Source organism: Carlito syrichta, unplaced genomic scaffold (assembly GCF_000164805.1).
Source record: "Carlito syrichta isolate Samal-C Ts95f unplaced genomic scaffold, Tarsius_syrichta-2.0.1 Scaffold309724, whole genome shotgun sequence".
Lineage (NCBI taxonomy): Eukaryota > Metazoa > Chordata > Mammalia > Primates > Tarsiidae > Carlito > Carlito syrichta.
In genome coordinates, this window is record NW_007253820.1 from 701,887 (window position 1) to 720,804 (window position 18,918).

Here is an 18,918-nt window from a genome sequence, read left to right on the forward strand (position 1 = left end):
TAACAGTCATTCTAGATCACTGTTTTAAATACCAATTCTATAACCACTATACTATATAACATGTCATTTAAAAAGAATCTCAAATATATGTGTAGATATTTTCATGGGGAATACTGCAAGATAAGGTAAAATTTACAAGTAAAGCAAGGGTTTAATGTATATCCTAATTCTTTGCGTTCATACTTCTAGTCTCAAGAGTTATTGGTTCATATTAGTTGTTAGTTCATTCATATCTATCTTATCAACAGTAATTCTGTGTGAACCATATATCAGTTTCTTCTTAAGTTCCAGTTTCTGGACTACTTGCCTAGTTTTCCTCCGTAATTAAAAGTACACTGTTTAACACACTGGTAAATAAGCTATCCTTTAAAAAATTTAATTAATTAAAAATATCCTTTTAAAAATCTAGTTGGTTCTTGTTATTTTTTTTTCCATTTTTTGTTTTTTTCTGTTTAATGACGAGTCTAGATTTTGTTATGGCATATTTAGTATTCTAGAGAGGGAATGATTCAAGATTCCAAGTAAATAAGAAATATACTGTGATCGTCAATAGTCTTGTTATCAGTAGTATAACATTTTAGGATAATAAACAGCAAGAATGCTTACCATTTCAGAGTTGTTGGATTTTAAAAAATATTTTTGTAAGAAGTATAATTTAACCGGGGTTGGTGGCTCAGCCTGTAATCCCGCGCCTTGAGAGGCTGAGGTAAGTGGATTGCCTGAGCCCGCGGGTTTGAGACCCGCCTGGGCAACTTGGAGAGACCTCATCTCTACAATAAATCAAAAAATCAGCCGGGCATGGTAGCGCATGCGTGTAATTCCGGCTACTCAGAAGGCTGAGGCGGAAGGATCGCCGGAGCCCAGCAGGTCGAGGCTGCGGTGGCCGGGAGCAGCTACTGCACTCCAGTCTGGGCGACAGAGTGAGATTCCAACTCCAAAAAAAAAAAAAAGAAGTATAATTTAGCCGTGCGTGTTTGCTCACGCCTATAATCCCAGCACTTTGGGAGGCCAAGACGAGAGATTTGCCTGAGCTCACAGGTTCGAAACCAGCCTGGACAACTTAGTGAGACCTCATCTCTACAATAAATAAAAAAATTACCTGGGCGTAGTGGCACGTGCCTATAGTCCTGGCTACTTGGAAGGTTGAGACGGCAGGATTGTCTGAGCCTAGCAGGTTGAGGTTGCGGTAGCAGTGAGCGTACCACTGCACTCCAGCCTGTGCGACAGAGTGAGACTCCAACTTAAAAAAAAAAAGTATAATTTACTTAGAATAAAACACACTGATCCTAAATGCACAGTATGCATTTGAGAGATGTGTATATCAGCCCAAATGTGAGCATTCTAAGGGTAGAAATAGTGCTAAATCACTCTTGCAGTTCTGTAAATGCTGTTCTGTATAACCTCATGTTTGTGTAAACATGACCCAAGTCGAATTATGAAACATTTTTTTTCTTCTTGACCCCATAAAGGGGCAGTACCATACACATCTCCCTTCCCCTAGCCCAGAGGTAACCAGTTATGTTCAGTTCTATTTCCATAACTGTGTATGATCTTGAAGTTCTTTTAATGCAGTCATCTGGTCTGTGGTTTTGTGTGTGACTTTTTGTGACTGGTTTCTTTTATACGATGTTTGTGAGATTTAGCCATATTGTATATTTTATTCCTTTTTATTGCTGAAAAGTATTCCTTGCTTTGTATATATTGAAATTTGTTTATCCATTCTTTTGTTGATGGACATTTGGGTTGTTTCCTGTTTTAGGGGTAGTATAAGTAAAATTGCCCCGCGAACATTCTTGTTGAACTTTTATTGGTGGACATATTTATCTTGGGGAAATACCTAAGAATGAAACTACTAGGCTTAGGATAGGTATTTACTTGTATAAGAAACTGCTGGCCTGGCTTGGTGGCTCAGCCTGTAATCCCAGCACTTTGGGAGACTCAGGTGAGTGGATTGCCTGAGCCCGAGGGTTTGAGACCAGCCCAGGCAACTTGGTGAGACCTCATCTCTACAATAAATCAAAAAATTAGCCAGGTGTGATAGGATGCACCTATGGTTCTTAAAGTTGTACCATTTTACAATCCTGCTAGAGTTGCTTTACATTCTTGGCAACTCAGTATTGTCAGTTAGTATCTCATTGTGGTTATAATTTTATTTCACCCTTGATTAATAGTGCTCAGTAACTGGTTTTGTTTGTTTTGTTTTGTTTCCTAAATGGGGTCTCACTCTGTTGCTCAGTCTGGAGTGCAATGGCACAGTTGTGATTCACTGTAGCCTCTACCTCCTGGGCTCAGGTGATCCTTCTTCCTCAGCCTCCTTGAGTAGCTGGGATTACAGGCGTGTGCCACTACATCCGGCTAATTTTGTTTAGTCTTTTTTTTAGCGGCGAATCTGATGATTATAATAATATATATCTTTAATGTATCCATGTCTACCTAAAATTAATATTACAATACTTCCTGTACAATATAAAAAGCTCATGATAGTATAGCTCTGTTTACCTCATTCCAGCTATTTGTGGTATTATTGTCATATTTTATTTCTACATATGTTATAAATATAATACCTTATTACTATTTTTCTTGTTTTAAGAAATCAATAGATTTTTAAGGAAATTAAGGAAGAATAATCTTTTATATTTACTCACACTACCATTCTGATTCTCCTCATTTCTTCTCACAGATCTATTTCTTTATCTAGAATCATTTCCCTTTGGCTTTAAAATTTTTCTTTTCCCTTTCTCTTTTTTTTTGATTCAGAGTCTCACTCTATCCTCTAGGCTGGCTTATAGTTGCATGATCATGGCTACTGCAGCCTCAATCTGCTGGACTCAGGCAATCCTTCTGCCTCAGCCTTACAAGTAGCTGAAACTGCAGACATGTGCCACCACACCCAGCTAATTTTTTCTATTTATTGTAGAGATGAGGTCTTGCCATGTTTCCCAGTCTGGTCACTAACCCCAGGGCTCAGCCATTCCTCTCTTCTTGGCCTCCCTAAGTGCTGGGATTATAGGCGTGAGCCACCATGCCCAGCTTCTTTACCTTTTATCTTAGTGTATATTTGCTGACAATAAATTCTCCTAGCTTTTACATTAAAACATTTTTATTTTACTTTTATTTTTTTATTTCATTTTCATTTTTAAGGATAGACTCGCTGGATTTAAGAATTCCTTGTTTATAGAATAATAATGTGGTTATGTTTTTATAGGTTATGTTTTCATTCCTGCTAGTAAAGTATCCTTAAAAACTAAAATTAAAAAATAAAGTTTTTGCTTTTAAAGGAGTCTTCGTGTTGTAGAGACATACTGAAATACTTGCTAAAAATGAAATTATGATATCTAGAATATGAGTACAGGCCTAGAAGAAATAAGATTGGCATTGTGATGAAACTTGGACATGTGTACACGGGGGTTTGTTATACCCTACTTTTGGTATATATTCTAAGTTTTTCAAAATAAGTTTTAAAAATGTATTTGTATATTCAAAATTTAAAGGTTAACTCTAAACTTTATTTATTTACCAGGATGGTAGCTGAATGGAGATTGTCTCGAGGTGTTGAAGAACAGACTCAAGCCTTTTTTGAGGGCTTTAATGAGATTCTTCCCCAGCAATATTTGCAATACTTTGATGCCAAGGAATTAGAGGTAATGAGTTTTTCTTCATTCTTCTGTACCATACTATTAAATAATGCCATCAGGTGTTTACTTTCAACTCACTTTCCCATCTTTCCAATTGTAGTAGTGTTTTTTATGCTGGCAAGATGTTTCAAAATATCCCCTGTGGTTAAAGAAAAGCATAATTTACCCAAAGATAAAAGTAGAATATTATCTCCCCAAAAAGTACTACTATTAGGACTACTCTACAGTTGTGTGACTTACTAATATTTCCCTGGGCTGGGTGCGGTGGCTCACACCTATAATCCCAATACTTTGAGAGGCCGAGGTGAGAGGATTACCTGAGTCCAGGGATTTGAGACCAGCTGGGCAACTTGGAGTGACCTCGTGTTTACAGTAAATTGAAAAATTAGCTGGGCATTGGGACACACGTCTGTAGTTCCAGCTATTTGGAAGGCTAAGGTGGAAGGATCACCTGAGCCTAGCAGGTCAAGTGGCAGCGAGTGTGCCTCTGCATTCCTGTCTGGGCAACAGAGTGAGACTCCAACTCAAAATATATCTATATACTTCCCTGAACACTTGTATATATGATACCATATGATGGAACTTTGAGTTCATGAGTAATATGGATATAGTCCTTGATGTATAGTTTATAAGACAAAGCCTGCTGATCAGTTTGTTCTTCTGAAGTTTTAATATTAGCCTTTCCTTATGTATGATGTCCAGCATTTTTGTACAGTTATGTAGGAAAACAATTTTTCTTTTTCATCCCTAAAGGTCCTTTTATGTGGAATGCAAGAAATTGATTTGAATGACTGGCAAAGACATGCCATCTACCGTCATTACACAAGGACAAGCAAACAAATCATGTGGTTTTGGCAGGTTTGTTTCCATACTTATTTCTATTAGTAGACACTGCATAATTTTTTAAAATGTGCTTACTACATATGGTAATAAGTCACAGAACAAAATATACAGTGTGTGTAAGTCCCTCAGTACATCCTATGCATTACAATAAAAGAATGCAGATTATAATAGTATCCTTGTACAATTGCTGCTAAGTAATTGCAGCTTTGCCCAGAGTAGAGTATAATACAATTGTGGATGATAAGACTTACCTGCATTTGATTTAAATACTTTTGGGATTTTATAGAACTATCTAAAGTATGGTTTTCATCATTCATACTTCATTAAGAAGTATATAATATCCAGAACGAAAAATTTTAAGAGACCTGGCTTAAAATCATAATGGGATTTCTTGGGGGGGGTATAAATGTCTGCTATAAGCATAGAAGAATATGCTCAACATCACTAGTCATTTGGGAAATGCAGTTTAAACTACAGTTAGATCCCACTTCGTACCTATTAGTATAATTTTTTTTTGTTTTTGTTTTTTTGAGTTGGAGTCTCACTCTGTCGCCCAGACTGGAGTGCAATGGCCGCTCCCAGCCACCGCAGCCTCGACCTACTGGGCTCCGGCGATCCTTCCACTTCAGCCTTCCAAGTAGCTGGAACTACAGGCGTGCGCTACCACGCCCGGCTAATTTTTGATTTATTGTAGAGATGAGGTCTCATCAAGTTGCCCAGGTGGATCTTGAACCCACGGGCTCAGGCAATCCACTCACCTCAGCCTCCCAAAGTGCTGGGATTACAGACTGAGCCACTGAGTCGGGCCTAGTCTGTCACTTTTAATGGCTGCATAGTATTCCATTTATGAATGAATGTATAGAGATTCTTTAATGTGTACCATTAAATATTTAGGTGATTTTTCAGTTTTCGGCTTTTTTTTTTTTTGAGTTGGAGTCTCACTCCATTGCCCAGACTGGAGTGCAGTGGCCACTCCCGGCCACCACAGCCTCCACCTGCTGGGCTCCAGCGATCCTTCTGCCTCAGCCTTCCAAGTAGCTGGAACTACAGGCGCGCACTACCACGCCCAGCTAATTTTTTGATTTGTTGTAGAGATGAGGTCTCGCCAAGTTGCCCAGGCGAGTCTCGAACCTGCGGGCTCAGGCAGTCCACTCACCTCGGCCTCTCAAAGTGCTGGGATTATAGACTGAGCTACCGAGCCCGGCCAGTTTCATTTTTTTAATGGAAAATAACGGTTGTTGGTGGAAAAATTAGAAACCTCATATAGTGCTGTTGGTACTATAGAATAGTGTATTGCCATGGAAAATAGTTTGACACTTCCTCAAAACAGTAAATTTAGAATTCACAAAAGACCCAGGAATTCCAAACACCCAAAAGAATTGAAAGTAGGACTCAAATGGCTACTTGTACACCGGTATTCTTGAAAGTATTATTCCACTGCACCAAATGGTGAAAGCAGCCTGAATGTCCATTGAAAAATTATTGGATAAACAATATATGGCATATACATATCCAGATGCTCCTCAACTCAGAATGTCCTAGTAAACTGGTTCCTTTTAAGTAGTATCACTTGAGTCCCAGAGTTCAAGATCAGCCTGATCAACATAGTGAGGGCCCCCAACTCTACAAAAAAATTTAAAAGAATAAAAACTGGTCATTGACTTACTATACTCTTATGCAGTCATGTGCTCTTTGAGCTATGGCCATTGTCATGTTTCACAGCTTTGGCCCCCTTCCCTACCTTGGGGAGGTGAATCCTCTCTCTCTCTCTCGCTCTCTCGCTCTTTCTAATTTACTTTCTAAATAAATTATATTTTCTAACCTAAAAAAAATAAAAATGGCTGGGCTCAGTGGCTCAGCCTGTAATCCCACGCTTTGGGAGGCCGAGGTGAGTGAATTACCTGAGCCCGCGAGTTCGAGACCTGCCCGAGCAACTTGGTGAGACCTCATCTCTACCATAAATCAAAAATTAGCCGAGCATGGTAGCTCGCACCTGTAGTTCCATCCATTTGGAAGGCTGAGGCAGAAGGATCGCCGGAGCCCAGCAGGGCGAGAGTGCAGTGGCTGCTCCCAGCCACTGCACTCCAGTCTGGGCAACAGAGTGAGACTCCAATTCAAAAAAAAAATAAAAATAAAAACGATTATAGGCCAAAATTATCATGTGGCCAAGAATGTATTTAAAACCCCAATAGACCCATTGTAAAGGCAAAAATCGACATGTTGAACCATCCTAAGTGCAGATGCTCATCTACTTATGATAGAGACATGTAATCTCAATAAACCCATTGTAATGTGAAAAAATCATAAGTTGGGCCCATCTGCAATGGAATATCACTCTGCCGTAAAATGGAAATGAAAATTTTGAATAAAAGCATGAATTTTAAGATAAGTGAAATAAGTCAGATGCAAAAGAACAAATATTGTATGAATCCACTTAGACGAGGCCCTAGGATGGGCAAGTTTATAGAGGCAGAAAGTAGAATAGAGGATAACAGGCTGCAGGGAGTAAGAGTGGGAACTTGTGTTTAATGTGTACATAGTTGTTTTTTGGAGTGTTGAAGAAGTTTTGGAAATAGTGTTGATGCTTCCACAATATTGTGAAAGTACTTAATGCCATTGAATTTTACACTTAAAATGGTTAAAAAAGTGAATTTTATGTTGTGTATGTTTTATCACAATTTAAATAATTTTAAAATGTCTGTCATACATGTAAAGAAATACATATGAGACACTGAAATGAGATGAACTTCTGTAACAAGTAGAGTTAGTGTTTTGAAACAGTTGATAGTAGTACAGCAAGATAAAAATTGTTCTGTACCAAAAAATATTTTGTGGAGCCAAAATAGTTGTGGTACAGGCTAGAAATGTTGTCCAGAAACCTGATGTTTTGAGTCAGAATTGTAGAGGTAAAAAAACCACATAATTTTTACTATGTAACTATACCAAAACCTAAAGAACATTGATAAAAGGTTATAGAGATATGTCTGTATCAGAATTCTGTGAACTTGATTTCAGTTGTTGATAAAAATCAAGCAGTCTGTACTGACTAAGCCACATGGGTCATGAGCAGGGAGTGGTCAGACCCAGACCCCCCCTTCTTTTTCTATCTCCATTTAAGGATTTTATCCTAAGACTTATACAGGGAAAGATTAGTGGGTAGTACATGGAAGTGCTCCCTCCATCCACCATGTTGAGTGAAGTAATTATCTAATACAAGGGTTTTAAGATCTGAAATTACCATTTTTCTTTCTTGTTTAGTTTGCTGAATGTAACATGACCTACATATGTCTTTAAATGTGCTTTTAACAGTTTGTTAAAGAAATCGATAATGAGAAGAGAATGAGACTTCTGCAGTTTGTTACTGGAACCTGTCGTTTGCCAGTAGGAGGATTTGCTGATCTCATGGGTATGTATATGGGAGTCACTTTTCCCATATCACATTGCTTTACAGAAGTGTATATTCAACTTTTGAATCACATTGCTTTACAGAAGTGTATATTCAACTTAACAAAAACAACAAAGGAGAGTATAGCCATTTTCCTAACTAGTCCTAGCTAACCTGGATTTGTGTGAACTTTTAGATCACTTTGAAGTCCTTACCTCTGTAGAAATGTTTAGCCCTCAGGCTTGAACCCACAATTTTAACTCAGTGGAGGTAGACTGCTGTGTTTAAATCTGTTTTTGATCATTTGCCAGTTTAGTGTCTTTTATGAGGCTGAGACTATTGGTTGTATTATACTGTATTTTAGTGATGTGAGAAGATCGTTGTACAGTGGTAGATTGTAGTTTTCCTATTTCATTTCAAACCATTCTTTGCTATTAGATTGGGAGCTCTTTGAGGTGTAGATCAGTAATGTTCATCATCTTTTTATTTCTGGCACCTGGCACAGTGCTTGTTATAGTAATCACTGCTTAATGTATTATATTGAAATGAATGACTAGGGGAACTTTTATTTCATGACTAAATAATAAATTAAGTAAATTGTAGTATTTCTTTAACACCAACATTTTTCCAAGTTACCACCATAAGAGGAAATGCAGAGAAATTGTGATTCCAAGCCTGCTTTATGTGTAGCAGAGTCAAAATTAGAAGAACTAGACAGTAATTTTGGATGCAAAGTGTAGAACCAGTTTAACAAAGACTTTAAAAAAATCAGACATGCATTGGGAGGTATGAACACTTTTTTTTTTTTGAGTTGGAGTCTCATTATGTCACTCAGGTTGGAGGTCAGTGGCATGCTCCCAGCCACCACAGCTCAACCTGCTGGGCTCAAGTGATCCTTCTGCCTCAGCCTTCCAAGTAGCTGGAACTACAGGCACATGCCAACACGCCTGGCTAATTTTTTGGTATATTGTAGAGATGAGGTCTTCCCAAGTTTCCCAGGCTGTCTCGAACCCATGGGCTCAGGCAATCCTCTCACTTCAGCCTCCCAAAGTGCTGGGATTATAGGCATGGGCCACCACACCTGGCCCGAACACTTTTTTAAGAGAGAAAAACTTGGCTCAAGCCACATTTGAGATTTGATAGAATATATGGGGGACCCAAAATAATGAACTTTATTCATTAAAAATTATGTATTTAAGAATAAACATATTTAAACTTCAGTTGTCTTCAAAGTACTCTCCATTTGATGTAGTACACCTGTTGAGATGCCTTTTCCACTGCTCACAACAGCTTTTGAACTTGTCCATTTTGATACCTTTTTGTTCTTCAGCCATGTTTAATTTCACCTCTTCCACGTTGGCAAAACTATTCTCTTTGAGGACTTTTTCATCTGAGGAAACCAAAAAGTGTTGCTTGGGGTAAGATTGGGTGAATAGAGTCAGGAATGGGGATCATGCCGTTTTTGGTCAAAAACTGCTGAACCTCAGTATGGTTGTGGGCAAGTGCACTCATCAATCATCCATCACAAAATGGGCAAATGTGTTGAAAGAATCGCCACAAAAAATTCACTGAAGTCAGGCTCGGTGGCTCAGCCTGTAATCCCGCGCCTTTGGGAGGCTGAGGTGAGTGGATTGCTTGAGCCCGCGGGTTCGAGACCCGCCTGGGCAGCGAGACCTCATCTCTACAATAAATCGAAAAATCAGCCGGGCGTGGTAGTGCATGCCTGTAATTCCGGCTACTCGGAAGGCTGAGGTGGAAGGATTGCCGGAGCCCAGCAGGCGAGGCTGCGGTGGCCGGGAGCGGCCACTGCACTCCAGTCTGGGCAACCAAGTGAGACTCCAACTCAAAAAAAGAAAATCCACTGAAGCTGAACACACCCTCTCATAACGCTAACTGGTGGTCCACTGATGCTGATAGTTTCCTAGAATACTTATCTAGTGGTGAAGCCTGTACTCCAGGGGTCCCATCCTCCAAAAGATAATTCCAATTTTTGAGGTCCCCCCTCATATAGTGTAGATTAAAATATAGGAAAATCCTAGAGACAGGAAGAAATCATGCATCATTGCAAAGATGATAAGAACCTGATCTTAGGAGATGGAAGTATAAAATAGAAAAGAAGGAATAGATGCTAGCAAAGTTTCACAGGTAGAAATAGAAAGCTTGTTTACAAATTGAGGTATAAAAGGGGAATGTCAAAGATAACTACCATGTTACAGAACATGGAGAAGTTGTAAAGTGTAAAGAGCATGATTTCGATATTAGGAGATGATAATGAGCAGCTGAGAACCAGCTAAGTTTTAGGTGACTGCCAGACAATGAAGTGGATCACCTCGTGGGAACTGCTGTAGAGGTGGTAATAATAGATGAGTTAGAGTTAAGAGTAAAAAGGAGCGTTCAATCATCAGAGCAGTGACATTTGACATTGTGAAAATGAATGGTCTCCTGCAAAAATAGAATACGGAGAAGAGTAGAAAACGGATGCTTAAAAGTATCTGTACATAGGGATGAGACAGAAAAAACCTGGCAGTCACTTCAAAAGAGAATCCTGAGAGAATAAATAAATAGTATAGCCACTCGGAAGCAATTAGAGAGGAGTTTTTTTCTAGTGATACAGAGAACTCTCAGAAGGGTAATTTCTAAGGAATGTTTAGTGAAAAACAGTAAGATTGTGGTTCAGACTGTTAGAGGCTATCTAGTTTATATATTTGCTCTAATTTTCAACTCTTTATTCTTTTTTTACTTTTTTTGCTTTTGTCTTTTTTTTTTTTTTTTTTGAGTTGGAGTCTCACTCTGTCACTCAGACTGGAGTGCAGTGGCCGCTCCCAGTCACCACAGCCTCAACCTGCTGTGCTCCGGTGATCCTTCCACCTCAGCCTTCCAAGTAGCTGGAACTACAGGTGTGCACTACCACACCCGGCTAATTTTTTTGATTTATTGTAGAGATGAGGTCTCACCAAGTTGCCCAGGCAAGTCTCGAACCCCCGGGCTCAGGCATTTCACTCACCTCAGCCTCCCAAAGCGCGGGATTACAGGCTGAGCCAACGAGCCCGGTTTTTTTTTTTTTTTTTTGAGTTGTGATCTCACTCTTTGTCACCTAAGCTGGAGTGCAGTGGCACGATCATGGCCACTACAGCCTCGACCTGCTGGGCTTAGGCAATCCTTCCACTTCAGCCTTTCAAGTAGCTGGAACTACATGCCTGGCTAGTTTTTGTGATTTATTGTAGAGATGAGGTCTCACCAAGTTGCCCAGGTTGGTCTTGTATCCTGGGGCTCAAGCAGTCCTCTTGCCTCGGCCTCCTGAAGTACTGGGATTACAGGCTGAGCCACCACACACAGCTACTTTTGTCATTTTTAATTGACATAATAATTACACATATTTATGTGATACAATGATATTTTGATACATGTGTACAATGTGTATTGATCAAATCAGGATAAGTGGGATGTCCATCACCTCAAGCGTTTATCACTTCTTTGTGTTGGAAACATTCAAAATCTGCTTTACTAATTGATTGAAAAAATGCAATAAGTTAATTATCATTACCCTATAGTGCCACAGAACCCAAGAAATTATTCCTTCTATCTACTTGTAACGTTGTATCCGTTAACCAACCAACTTTTGCCTCTATCACACCTCACCCTTCCCAGTAACCACTGTTGTGTACTCTGTACTTTAGCTTCCACAAATGACTGAGAACATGCAGTATTTATCTTTCTGTTACTAGCTTATTTCACTTAACAGTATCCTCCGTGCTCATCCATGTTGTCATGAATGTCAGAATTTTGTGCTTTTTATGGCCAAATATTATTCTACTGCGTATATATACCACATTTTCTTTATCCGTCATCTGTTGATGAACACTTAGGTTGATCCCACATCTTAGCTATTATGAGTAGTGCATGGAAGTGCAGTTACCTCTTTGACATACTGATCTCCTTTCCTTTGGATAAATACCCAGTAGTTGGATGGCTATATCATATGGTAGATCTATTTTTAGTTTTTTTGTTTGTTTGTTTGTTTTGCTTTGTTTTTTTGAGTTGGAGTCTCACTCTGTCTCCCAGACTGGAGTGCAGTGGCCGCTCCCGGCCACCGCAACCTCAACCTGCCGGACTCCGGCAATCCTTCCGCCTCAGCCTTCCAAGTAGCTGGAACTACAGGTGCACGCTACCACGCCCGGCTAATTTTTTTTTATTTATTGTAGAGATGAGGTCTCGTCTGCTCAGGTGGGTCTCGAACCCGCAGGCTCAGGCAATCCACTTACCTCAGCCTCCCAAAGGCGCGGGATTACAGGCTGAGCCACTGAGCCCGGCTATTTTTAGTTTTTTTAGAAACCTCCATACTGTTTCTCATAATGGCTGTATTATTTGCATTTTCACCAACAAGTTATAATAAAGAGTTCCCTGTTTCTGCATCCTGCTAGCATTTGTTTTTTGTTTTGTTTTGTTTTTTTGATAACGGGTGAGGTGGTGTCTCATTGTGGTTCCTTGACTAGGAAATACTTCCCACTCATTTCTGAAGGGTAGCTTTACTAGGCTGCCATTTTTTTTCTTTCAGAACTTTGAATATTATCCCATTTTCACCTGGCCTATAAATAAAGCTTTCTCTGGAGGTGGCCATCTAGTTTAAAATTCCTTTCATTGCAGGAGGAGAAAGTTGTAGGGGTGATATATAGAATTATTTTATGTGGCAGTTCTTGACCTTAGGGATGATCCAGTATCCCATTTTATTAGTAAATGCTTATAACTTGAATATTCTCTTTTAAGAGAAGATCAGAAGCCATTCTATTAAGCAGTGCTGGAAAAAGAATAGATGAAAAGTTAAGAAATATTAGACTACTCACAATGTGATTCCTTTCATCATAGGATAACCAAGTGCCGTGTTCTTTGCCATGGGCCAAATAAATATGTGTTTTTTATAAATTAAAAAAAAGAAATATTAGACTTAAATGTATATGATAAGAAAAAGAGGGAAATAACCTAAATAAAATAGAGATAATACAGCTGCCAAAATAAGTTGGTCAAAGTTGGTCAAAATATAGTTGGTCAAAGTTGAGACCTTAAGAGTATAGTATCAAAATATATTTCTTCTCTCATGAAATTCCACTATAGGTAAAGCCTCAGAGACCGTATCATCTGAACAGTGGCTGAAGATAGGAGCATAGGTGCAAGAGTCTTCACAGAAGTTATGTGACTTTGAGACTGTGTCAGAGTAAGACTGAAAACAGCAGACAACCTAAAAAATTTCAGTATATAATTTTTACAACTAGACAGCTTATCATTGTTCTAAAAGATTGTAAAAAGCAGTCAGGATGACAGTAACATGGCATATTTGCAAAATAACCTTATTAATGAAATTCACTAAGATTACATTCATATGTCTGCTATTTATTAGTTGATTCTAAGTTTATTAAAAGTAATTCATGCTGGGCGTAGTGACTGACGACTGTAATCCCAGCACTTTGGGAATCCGAGGTGGGAGAATTGCTTGAACCCATGAGTTCGAGACCAGCCTGGGCAACGTAGTGCGATCTTGTCTCTACAAAAATAAAAAAATTAACCAGGCCTGGTGGCTACTCGGGATTGTCTGAGCCCAGGAGATCGGGACTGCAGTAAGCCATGATTACACCAGCCTGAGTGACAGAGTGGGACTCTATCTCAAAAAGAAAAGAAAGAAAAGCAATTTACAGTCTTCTGTATTACATATTAACTTGCACTATTAAATAAAACTCCTTTCTGTGTAGTTAGAAATGCTGCTGGATGTGGTGGCATGCACCTATAATCCCAGTTACTTAGAGGCTGAGGCAGGAGAATCACTTGAGCCCAGGAGCTCAAGCTGTAGTGTGTTATAATTGCACCTGTGAATAGCCACTGCACTCCAGTCTTGGCAACATAGCAAGACCCCATCTCACAAAAAAGGAAATGCTATGAATGGTTAAGTAGGGAGAATATTCAGAGTGAGTTAATGTGTGTTTAATACCATAAAATAGTTTTAACTGCCTTTTTTCATAATAATCATTTTCTATATGACTGAACTTTTTTATAACTACTTGTGAAAACAATTCAGTGTTATTAAATATGAAAGTACTACCAGTTTATATTTGTACTGGGTTTAGTCAGGTGGGATATGAGAAAATTATTTGTGCCTGACAGTCCCACACACTGCATAACATTTAGTGTATCTGGCCTCTTCTATTAAAATGTCCAGCAGCACTACCATTCATTATGACCACCAACAGATATTTCTGGAGAGGATTAACAACTTTTTTTGAAAACCTAGCTGGGAGCAGTGGCTCACGCCTACAGTCCCAGCACTAGGAGGCTGAAGTGGGAGGATTGCTTGAGCCTAGGAGTTGGAGATCAGCCGAGGCAACACAGTAAGACCTCGACTCTACAAAAAAATACAAATACAGATAAATTAGCTGGGTGTGGTGGCATGTGCCTGTAGTCCCAGCCACTCTGGAAACTGAGACTGGAGGATCGCTTAAGCCCAGGAGTTAGAGGCTATGGTGAGCTGTGATCATGCCACAGCACTCCAGCCTGGGCAACAGAGTGAGACCTCAACTTAAAAAACAAAAAAGAAAACCAGTTGTTTATGATCACCATTCACCAGCAAAAAGTAAATGAGAAGCAGGAGTTGGGGTGTTTGTGTGTGTGTGTGTGTGTGTGTGTGTGTGTGTAAGGATATGCCCTACACTATATAGGACCTACAAGTTCTAGCATTGTTAATACTGGTTTCACTAGGGTGTTTACATTTTTTAAAATTCTGTATTTAAATAAAGTTTTCTTGTAACAGACAGTGGACTGTGATTTATTGTGTTTAAAAATTAAAATTAAGTTTTTTGTGTGTTCTTATGTACGCTACTAATTAAGCATTAACAGTGTATTATTCTGGCTAAGTAATGCTAGATAAAAGTACATTTTCTCCTCTTGGGCATACATTAACAAAATGGCTCGCAAACTTTTGCCTCATCAGAATCACTTGGAAGCTTGTTAAAACACACATTGTTGAGCTTTATTCCTACAGCGTCTGATTCAGTATACTGAGTTTAGGGTCCGTGGATTTGTGAGTCTAACAGATTACCTGGTGATAATGGATTGGGAACCACTACACTAAAAAACTGGTGTGATTTCATGTTTTAGGAAGCAATGGACCACAGAAATTCTGCATTGAAAAAGTTGGGAAAGAAAACTGGCTACCCAGAAGTCATACCTGGTAAGTAAAATAAAAAAGAATAGAGAAAATAACCTTTTTAAAGTTATTTGTAGCTATTTAAAACCTGTTAGAAATTAGAAATGAAATATTTTCCTCATGGTACTGAATTATTTTTAGCAGCATTGAGAAATTATTTATATACCATAATATTTACCCATTTTAACTCAGTGATATTTAGTAGATTTTTAGAATAAATCTATTCTGTAACCATGCTGGCAGTCCAGCTTTAGAGCATTTCCTTCACCCTAAAATGACCCCTTATGACTATTTGCAGTCAATCCCTTCTCCAATTTCTGAACTTTTTTTTAAGTATGATGTTTAGAATTTTCTGCAGGCAGGTAAAGAAATCAAAATTAGGAGACCTGCTTTCTAACACAGTGACTAGACATATTATTTTCTCACTTTAAATGTAGTTTAATCATGTTTCTAAAAATGTGCAAAACTAAAAAAACCAACTTTTTTTTTTTCTGAGTTGGAATCTCACTCTGTCGCCCAGGCTGGAGTGCAGTGGTACACTCATGGCCACTACAGCCTCGACCTGCTGGATTCAGACGATCCTTATGCCTCAGCCTTCCAAGTAGCTGGAACCATAGGCGCACGCCACCATACCCAGCTAATGTTTTAATTTAAAAGAGATGAGGTCTCACCAAGTTGCCCAGGCTGGTCTTGAACCCATGGGCTCATGCAATCCTCTCGCTTCTGCCTCCCAGAGTGCTGGGATTATAGACATGAGCCACCATACCCAGCTAAAAAAAACTAACTTTAGTCTTGTCTCAAATACAATAATATATTGAAATTCAATCTAATGTCAGCAATATTTGAGCTTGATTTTTGTGGGATATATTTAGTAGTCCTTGCTGGATATTCCTTTGTTTTTTATTGTCTGTTCCTTTATGTTTTCATACATATACATGCATGTAGTTTTCCTAAGTAATAATTTTATTGATATGTAATTCATAAGGCATAAAATTCACCCTTTTAAAGTGTAAAATTCAGTGTTTTTTAGTGTTCTTAATGTTGTACAACCATCACCACTATCTATTTCCTGGACATTTTTTCCTCCCCTGTAAAAACCTTGGACCCAGTAGCAGTCTCTCCCCATATGCCACTCATGCAGTTCTCAGAAGCCACTAATCTACTTTCTGTCTCTATGGACTTTCCTATTCTAGACACTTAATATCATGAGAATCATACAACATACAGCCTTTTGTGTCAAGGTTCATCCATGGTATAGCATATATCAATATTTCATTCCTTTTTTAGATTAATTTTTAATTGTAGTAAAATATATATAACTTAGGATATTCCATTTTTAAATTGTATATAGTTTAGTGGCATTAAATATATTACATTTTTGTGCAATCATTACCACCATTTATCTCCAAAACTTTGTTCATCTTGTATAATTGAAATAGTACCCATTAGATAATAATTCCTCATTACTCCCTTTCCTCAGCTCCTGGCAACAATAATTCTACTTTTTATAACTTTTGACTACCTTAAATACTTATTATGTGCGGAATTATGCCTTATTTGTCCTTTTGTGACTGGCTTGTTTCACCTAGAATAATGTCTTTAAGGTTTATCCATGTTATAGCATGTGTCCAAATTTTCCCCCTTTCTAAGGCTAGATAATATTCTACTGTAGACCACATTTTGTTTATCCATTTATGCCAATGGACACTTGGGTTATTTCTGCCTTTTGGCTATTTTGAATAATGCTCCTATAAATGTAGATATACAGATATCTGTTAATATCCCATCTTTTGATTATTTTGGGTGTATAATCAGAAATGGAATTGCTGCATCATGTGGTAATTCTACTTTGATTTTTGGGGAAGTCACCATACTGTGTTCCATAGTGGCTGTAGCCATTTTACATTCCTACTGGCAGTGCAGAAGGGCTCCAGCTTCTCCATATTTTCACCAACTCATGTTTTATACTTTGTTTTTTTGAGTCGGAGTCTCACTCTGTCACCCAGGTTGGAGTGCAATGGCATGCTCACGGCTACTATAGCCTCAACCTGCTGGGCTCAGGCGATCCTTCTGCCTCAGCCTTTCAAAGATGGAACTACAGGCACACGTCACCACACCCAGCTACTTTTTTTATTTATTGTAGAGATGAGTTCTTGCCATGTTGCCCAGCCTGGTCTCGAACCCCTCGGCTCAGGCAGTCCTGTCACTTCTTCCTCCCAAAGTGCTGGGATTACAGGCGTGAGCCACCGTGCCTAGCTTTGTTTTATTCTCGTTATGTTTTAATAATAGCCATCTAGTAGGTGTGAATTGGTATCTCATTGTGGTTTTTATTTGCATTTATCTAATGAATAATGATCTTTTCATGTGTTTATTGGCCATTTGTATATCTTTGGAGAGATGTCTATCCTTTGCTCATTTTTAAAAATTTTTGAGTTGTAATTTTTTATTTTTTGGATACCAGTCCATTACCAGATAAATGATTTGCAGTACTTCTTCCCATTTTGTCTTTTTAGTTTCTTGATGGTATCCTTTGAAGCACAAAAGTTTAATTTTGAGGTTTAGTGTATCTTTTTTCTTTTATTGCTTGTGTGTTTGGTATCATGTCTAAGAAACCATTGCTTAACTGAAGGTCACAAATATTTACTTTTATGATTTATTCTAAGAGTTTTATTTTTTAGTTCTTAACATTTTGGGCTGTGATCCATTGTGATTCTGTTTTGTGCATGGTATGAGGTAGGGATCTAACTTCATTTTTTTTCATGTAGATATCTAATTGTCTCAGCATTATTTGTTGAGTGGATAATTTCCTCCATTGAATGGTCTTGGCATCCTTGTGGAAAGTTTTTTGACCATAAGTATATAGGTTTATTTCTAGATTCTACATGGTTTTTTTGTGTGTGTGAGGAAGCAGGATTTATTGAGAGAACAGAAAAGGTCTCATAGTGGAAGGGGACCAGGGGGTTACCCCTAGATTCTGAATTCTATCCTGTTGTTCTATATTTCTGTCTTTAATGGCAGTACCACATTGCCTTGATTACTGTAGCTTTGTAATACATTTTGAAATTGGGTGGCATACTCTCTATAGCTTTTTCAAGATTTTGGCTATTCTGGGCCCCTTGGATTTTCATATGAATTTTGGGATTAATTTACCCATTTCTGCAAAGAGATCAGCTGAGATTTGATATGTATTGCTTTGAATCAAAGCTCAATTTGGGGAGTATTGCCGTCCTGACGATCTGAAGTCTTCTGGTCCATGAACATGGAATGTCTTTCCAATTATTTAGGTCTTTGATTTCTTCCAGCAATGCTTTTGTGCTTTTCATTGTACAAGTCTTATACTTCTTTTGTTAAATGTATTAAGTATTTTACTCTTTGGTGCTGTTGTAAATGATATTTTCTTAATCTAATATTGTTCATTGCTAGTGTATAGAAATAAAATTGATTTTTGTCCATTTATCTTATAAACATGTGCTTTGATTTGAACTCTAGCTCCTTGCTTTTTTCAAGCTTGGAACAGACTGTGCTGTGCTGTAATTACAGTGTTGAACAGCTTATCTCAGTCACACATGAAAACCAGCCTCACTACTTTGTGAGGTTCCATGTTTTAGCTTGCAAGAACTAACAAAAGTCCAAATTGTAAGACTATTTCCCCTTTGTGGATAGCATTTTTTCTTCTATAACAAAACATTTGTCAAGGCCTTATCCTAAAAAAGTAACAGAGGGCCAAGACTTTAGAGCAGATGCATTTATCTGTTATCTTGTAAATGTCCCAAATTAGAAGACACCCTTTAAAAACTCACTGCTAAGAATAGAACAGAGAAATCCAGGAGGAGCAGAATATTAGAGCAGAAAATCATTTCCTTTTT

The 18,918-nt window shown here is 38.3% G+C and overlaps 1 protein-coding gene across 4 annotated transcripts in view; it reads left to right on the top strand.

The window, feature by feature from the left end:
• Positions 1-18,918, top strand: part of ITCH (itchy E3 ubiquitin protein ligase) — a 148,752-nt gene that overhangs the window by 125,607 nt on the left and 4,227 nt on the right. For 3 of the 4 annotated variants that reach the window (XM_008067625.2, XM_021717385.1, XM_021717386.1), the window contains 4 exons: positions 3,521-3,641; positions 4,389-4,493; positions 7,788-7,884; positions 15,004-15,076. In XM_008067625.2, coding sequence (XP_008065816.1) covers positions 3,521-3,641; positions 4,389-4,493; positions 7,788-7,884; positions 15,004-15,076 — 396 coding nt within the window. The remainder of the gene's footprint in view (positions 1-3,520; positions 3,642-4,388; positions 4,494-7,787; positions 7,885-15,003; positions 15,077-18,918) is intronic. The other variant, XM_008067626.2, reaches the window with a different exon arrangement.